Source organism: Herpailurus yagouaroundi, unplaced genomic scaffold (genome assembly GCF_014898765.1).
Source record: "Herpailurus yagouaroundi ecotype Mexico unplaced genomic scaffold, PumYag 207, whole genome shotgun sequence".
Taxonomy (NCBI): domain Eukaryota; kingdom Metazoa; phylum Chordata; class Mammalia; order Carnivora; family Felidae; genus Herpailurus; species Herpailurus yagouaroundi.
This window is the reverse complement of record NW_024412438.1, coordinates 2,263,445-2,269,808: the sequence shown is the minus strand read 5'-3', so window position 1 is coordinate 2,269,808 and position 6,364 is coordinate 2,263,445. Positions and strand designations below refer to the sequence as shown.

Here is a 6,364-nt window from a genome sequence, read left to right as displayed (position 1 = left end):
CCCCCCACCCCCCACCCCCCAACCTCAGAAGACTTTCCCAGCCAGAACTCTGCACTCTTTTCTCTCTGGCCTGAGAGTCTACCAGGCCCGGGTGTATCTAACCCCTTCCAAGGGAGCCCTCCCAGCCCAGCCCCCAACTTCCAGCACCTTCCCATCAGGCACCTGCACGTTCGTCATTCCTCAAGACCTTCTCACCTTCGCGTTTTCTTCCCACAACTGCTTTCCCTTCCCCGACCCAACTCCAGTGTGCCGTGTGATTCCCCAGCAGAGTCCCCTTCCCTTGAATCCCTTTACTTCCAGACCGCTTACGCTTCCTCCCTGGGACGCTTTCCACATAGATTCTGTCCTCCTTGTCCGCCCCCAGACCCCTTCGAGCTCCAGGTGTTAGCTGGCTGTACGTGGCGCGCTGGGAAGCCCTCGGGAAGCTTCTTCAACGGGGCCTACCAAGGCTCAGACTTCCTGAGTTTCCAAGGAAACTCCTGGCAGCCATCTCCAGGAGCGGGGAGTCGGGCTCAGAAGGTCTGTGCCGTGCTCAACCGCTACCGAGATATTAAGGAGATCGTGCTGAGCCTTCTCAGCCACACCTGCCCCCGGTTTCTGGCGGGAATCCTTGAAGCAGGGAAGTCCGAGCTGGGACGACAAGGTGAGCATCCCCAGGGCTTAGAGCTTCCTATGGGACTTTGCACTCTTTACCGTCCCTTCGAAACGTATGACAAGAGGCTAGAGAGTGGGCTATGTGGGGTTCAGGTTGTTTCCCAGACGAGAGAAGGAAGTGATCAATCCACCCGCTACGACCACTGAGTCGCTCAGCTCGGTCCCAGGTGCCCCCTAAGATCCACGTCTCCTTCTCTTCTCTCTAGTGAAGCCTGAGGTCTGGCTGTCCACTGGCCCCAGACCCGGTCCTGGCCGTCTGCTCCTTGTGTGCCATGTGTCCGGCTTCCACCCGAAGCCCGTGTGGGTCATGTGGATGCGGGGTGACCAGGAGCAACGGGGCACCCGGCGAGGCGACGTCCTGCCCCACGCTGACGGCACGTGGTATCTTCGGGTGACCCTGGACGTGGCGGCCGGGCAGGCGGCCGGCCTGTCTTGCCGAGTCAAGCACAGCAGCCTAGGAGGCCAGGACATGATCATCCACTGGGGTGAGAAGGAGCTGGGGCCTGGCTGGGAAGTGACAGTCGTCCCCGGGTCCTGGGGCCGCTGAGTGAGGTGCTTGGGAGACAGGTGGGGACGCCACGCACAAGAGAACAGAAGCAGGAGGATGGACCCAAACACGGGCCGAGAAAGGCTGCTGTTAAATTCCAAGCAAAATGGAAGTGGAGAATTTGAGGCACTAAAGAGACAAAGAAGGACCTGGCGATTTGGGGGAAGAGATGTGGCAGGACGATGGGGGCACAGACGTAGGAGGAGCTGAGTTGAGAGCTCCAGAAAATGCAGAGGGAAGTTTCAGGAAGGACCGCGCCCCCGCGGCCCCGTGGAATGAGTGGCACCCACGGTGGCCGCTGCATAGAGAACCTCGAGGCCTGCGACTGACGTCCTTGTTTTACCCCCAACGAGGTGGAGAATGGGCCCCGTTGACACTGATGTGTCTCGCCGTGCTGGTCACCCTGCTCCTGCTGCTGGTCCTGTGTTCCCGGCTTAAAAAGCTCAGGTGAACCTCTTCTGCTGTCTCGTCCCCTTCTTGTCAACCCATTCTTCTTGCCCCCATCCTCCTCTCTTTCTCTCGGATTGCCCTTCATCGGGATCAATACCCTCTTCCTGTCCTACAGCTCAAATGGGAAAGCCGTGGCGCCCGGTGCACCCAGTCCTGACTCCGCCGCAGCGGCCAGCGCCCGGGGACCCGGAACTTCTGGACGCCAGCTCCACGTGCCCCGGGAATCCTGGATCAAGAACAGACTTCTCAAGAAACTGAAAGCAAGCCTAAACCCCCTCTGGCAACGTTAGCTTTCCCTCCCACAGAAAACCCGTTTCTGCTGCTTCTTACGCATGGTTCATACCTATCAACAAAGCATAATTTTGATTAAAAAAGGCTTATAGTGGCGGGCATCTTGACCCCTTCACAAATCTTTATTTTATTTTATGTTTTGCTTTTTCCCGTCTGCCAGCAATATCTTTTTCTGCATTGGCCATGTCTTCATTGCTTTGGATTCTTCGAACTCTAATTGAGAAGCTTCTTTCTCATGGAAGTTTCCCTAGATTGCCCAATTGAAAGATCTTCCAAGATTGGAAACATGGACCCAAATACGTTCATCTCTTCCTGCTCTGAACAGTGATTACTGAGGCTTTTGCTTTTCTGTTTTTTGTTTTTTGTTTTTCTCAGTTGCTTGAAAGCAGGATACAGGTGTTTGTACTGGTACCTGTGACCAAAATTCAAGGCCCGCTCCGTGGGCGTTGCAGTCTTGAAATCCTTAGTAAAACTTGGAGAGACTGTATTTTCATTTTGTACTGGCCCCACAAATCATGTAGCTGGTTTAGAGCAAGATGTTTGTCAGTAAATGTTGATTGAAATGAATCCATTGTCAAGTTGAATGATGCTTTCTTAATCTATTCCCCTTTGACATCACTGCATCGCCTGGCCATGTTCTTATTAAAACTCCTTCTGTCTCCCTGTGTCTCGCACCAAAGCTGAGGGAGGCAGGCGAGGGCTCCAGACTTCACAGTGATTGGGGTGTCTGCGCGTCTTCAGAGATTTTTCAAGAAAATAATAACACAGGAGATGTCTCCCGTCAGAATGAGGGCGGGGCTGGCCTGCGGTTCCCATTTCTCAGAGACTGTGTTGTGACTACGTGTGTCTTCGTGTTGTATGTACCCAGGGAAGAAATTCCTACTTTGAGTGGTCGGTCAGTAAGAGGACATGGGGACCAAGGATGGGCAGAGCCAAGGTAGAGAAGGAAGAGAGTGATCAGACACTACGTGTTTAGTTTTCTTTATTAGTTTGGTTTATAATTATTGTCATTGTTATTTACAGTTTTCCCCTCACTTTTTAAAATATGGATTTTAAAATTATCTGCTTACTTTGAGACCCCTGTGGCCGAGCCTGTTGGGATGCGGGAAGCTGTTCAGGCACTGAGTTCACGCAGATGTCCGGCTGACACCTTCCCATAGGTAATTGAGCAGATTGTGCAGATTTCTTAGTGGACACGTGTCTCTCTTTATATGGGGCATTTTCAAGTTAAGAGACAGGGTTCTGTGACCCTGTGCCCAGGCTGTACTCTTACCCATGAACAAGGTCTCAGGGTCAGGCCATCACCTTCTGCATCGCATGCTCAGACGGCTTATACACCAAGTGTCTGGGGAGGAAGGCAGAATTTTACAGGGCTGTTTGGAGCACTCTGTGATGAACTTCAAGTTTCCCTCACGTGGCAGAAGGCCATAGGCAGTGGCCTCTAGTGAAACGAAGAGGCTCATGTAAGGACTTGTCAGTTTCTAGCTCCAGTGCACGGTGCAAATAAATATACAGTAAAACCTTGGATTGCTAGTGACTTGTTCCACAAGGTGAGCAAACATTTCTGATAAAGTTTAACTTGATAAAAGAGTGATGTCTTGCAATATGAATAGTACAGGATGCCAAAACGTCACATGATTACAACTGAGCCATTGGTTCTTGAAATTCACTTTGATATACAAGCGCTTTGGATTACAAGCATGTTTCTGGAACATATTATGCTCTCAAACCAAGGTCTTACTGTATTTCCGATATTTCCTATCTGGGAGGACTACTCCCCACTACTCTAATTTTGTGGTCACAATAATTCTTCAACTCCTATGATGCCTCGAGCTAACTTGCCTGGCCTCTCACCCGATCTTCACCCAACCGTGTGTTGTGCCTCCGTGACACATTTCTTCTTTCTGTCCTTCCCTTGAGCCAAGCTTTATCTCAGCCCAAGGCCGTTATAATTACTCTTTCCTCCACCCGGGACATTCTTCACTCACCGTGATCTCCTACGGATGATTTTGGGACAGCCGTTGGCTCTGAGCTCAAGCATCGCCTTCATGGAGAGGACTTCTGCGGTCAGTGTGGTCAAGGTGGCCACTCTATCTCCATCACATTCTAGTTGAACATTCTTTATTTGTTTTGAATACTGGAGTTGGCTGCAATTCTCTCATTTGCTTTTAGGTACTTAGTGTCCTTTCCATCTAAAATGTGAGCACTGTGACATCATGTGTATTATCTGTCTTGATCACATGTGTGTCACAATGCCTAGATTGTAGCTAGACATATAGTGGGAGACTAAAATTATTTTTGTTGAGTGGACAAATGGTATAAACTTTGGCTTTCCAGGAAACATCTTAGAGATGCCAGTTCCCTATTTTGGCCATAGGTTTTCAGGAACTGACATGTTTCCATTGTGCTGGTGTCACTGAAGGATGCAGATTGATCATTGATATTGTGCAAATTGATATCGTGGTAAGATATATTACATATTGTGGCAATACGGCCACTGGCAGCTCTTTCTTTCAGGTTATTGTCTTTATAAGTGTGGCTAGACCCTAAAATGCCGATAGAAAGGAAGGAAGGAAGGAAGGAGGAGACATCAGTAAATCTGGTCAGAGTCCTTTATACTGTAGGCAAAGACCCCCGTTAACCACAAAGGTTTGCTCTGGGTTTCTCTGCTGCTGAATTGTAGTGAGGCTGAGGGAATCTCTTAGGGAAGGATGATTGTGGAGCACAGCAATTTTCAGGAAACTCTGGGTTCCTGAACATGATACCCTAACATGTCCTCGCTCTACTTCTCAGAAGATACTGTAGTTGAGCAGTGAGTGTATATTTGGGTGAGGCACAAGATATACCCCCAAAGAAGATGGATCTGGGCCACCTATACACATGCATCCTCTTCCCCCAAATTGGCATAAGTAGGTTCAAAGAGGGCCCTGAGGGTATATGACCACGTGGCCAGAAATGCCAGGATTTAGGGAAGTTTTAAGGATTGGTTCAGGAGGTTGTCAGAAAATCTCTGTGTCATCCCGCGGTGTAGACCTTTGGGCTGGGTAGTTTAATAGACTTTGAGCTACAGGGTGAGGATCTAGTTAGTATCCAAGACCAAAGTGTGCCACTAAATCACCCCAGACGAGAGTTGTCACCTAGTACTGTTAACCATGTCATTCTGGCTGAAACCCTGGAACATAAGCTTATTTCTATAAAGGGCCAGGGTGGTGTTTTCAACAGTTCAGGATAACACTTTCCGTCCCGTGAGCTATGAAACCAGGAAGGAAATCTGCTTTGCTGTTGGTACAAACCAGAGCTTACTGTATTCTGTTATGCACACAAATGAAGGTGCCACTCTGGGTTGTTACTGACTTCTCCAGAAGTGGCAGCGATTGTTGGAGCTTCAGGAGGACGGGAGGGATCGGTACATGCTGGGCCAGGCCTGGCGGAGTTCAGGAGTCATACGCCCTTGGCCAACCATGACTGAGAGGATGCCCATCTGCCATCTTTCACCTAATGCATGGAGAAAGCTCAGCATGTGCACCACTTGATTAGGTGGAGTGAGGTAAAGTGGGACAGAGATCCGGGCTCCAAGAATATCTCCTGCGGGGGAAGAAAGAGATTTGTGCACAACCTGCTTTGGAGCTTGCGTTTGGGGGAGAGGCCATGTTGAAGGCTTCTTCGGGTTACCCACAGGAGGGACCTATAGATTTTGGGGACTTGGCCTTTGCCCCTAAGGAATTAAAATTAGTGTATGATCTTTTCTTTGTTGACTCCTCCCCCTCTCTCACTTTCTTCTGTAAATGGGCCCGTCATTTGTCGGTTCCTAAGATCTAAACTTTCTTCTCTTTGCCTCATCATTGTTCCTGAACAGTGAGGCAGCAAAACCTTCTTTATGACTTCTCTTACATGCCATTCCCCTTTCCATGACCTTGGTCCAAGTGTGAACAAAATGTAATGTAAGTTAACAATCCCGTTGTTGATAATGTGATAATGACCACACACTGACCATAAGCTCAATTCTTACAGCGAATAGGAGAAGTAGCTATTTTATGGTATGGTTAAAACTGATTGAAAAATAATAAACATTTAAATGCATCCTGCTGGAGAGAAGACAGTCTCCTACATGCTTTATACATATTAACTCACGCGATCCTCACGACAGTTCTCAGGTAGGCACCATCATTCCCATTTCGCTTTATTTTGTTATCATTTTGTAACGTTTAGTTATTTATTTTTGAGCAAGAGACAGAGAGTGGGGGCTGGGGCTGGGGGACAGAGAGAGAAAGAGGGAGACAGAGGACCCAAAACAGGCTCTGCACCACCAGTGGAGAGCCTGATGCGGGGCTCACACTCATGAGCCATGATATCATGACCTGAGCCAAAGCCGGGCATTTAACCACCTGAGCCACCCAGGTGCCCCCATTCTTCCCATTTTAT

At 49.2% G+C, this 6,364-nt stretch overlaps 1 protein-coding gene across 1 annotated transcript in view; it reads left to right on the top strand.

Annotated features, from left to right (window-relative positions):
- The window catches only part of CD1E (CD1e molecule), a 10,868-nt gene extending 4,846 nt beyond the window's left edge, over nt 1-6,022 (top strand). The window contains exons 3-6 of the mRNA XM_040452497.1: nt 365-643; nt 861-1,139; nt 1,555-1,648; nt 1,767-6,022. Of these exons, the coding sequence (XP_040308431.1) occupies nt 365-643; nt 861-1,139; nt 1,555-1,648; nt 1,767-1,941 (827 nt within the window). The 3' untranslated portion in view covers nt 1,942-6,022. The remainder of the gene's footprint in view (nt 1-364; nt 644-860; nt 1,140-1,554; nt 1,649-1,766) is intronic.
- Nucleotides 6,023-6,364: the final 342 nt, after the last annotated feature.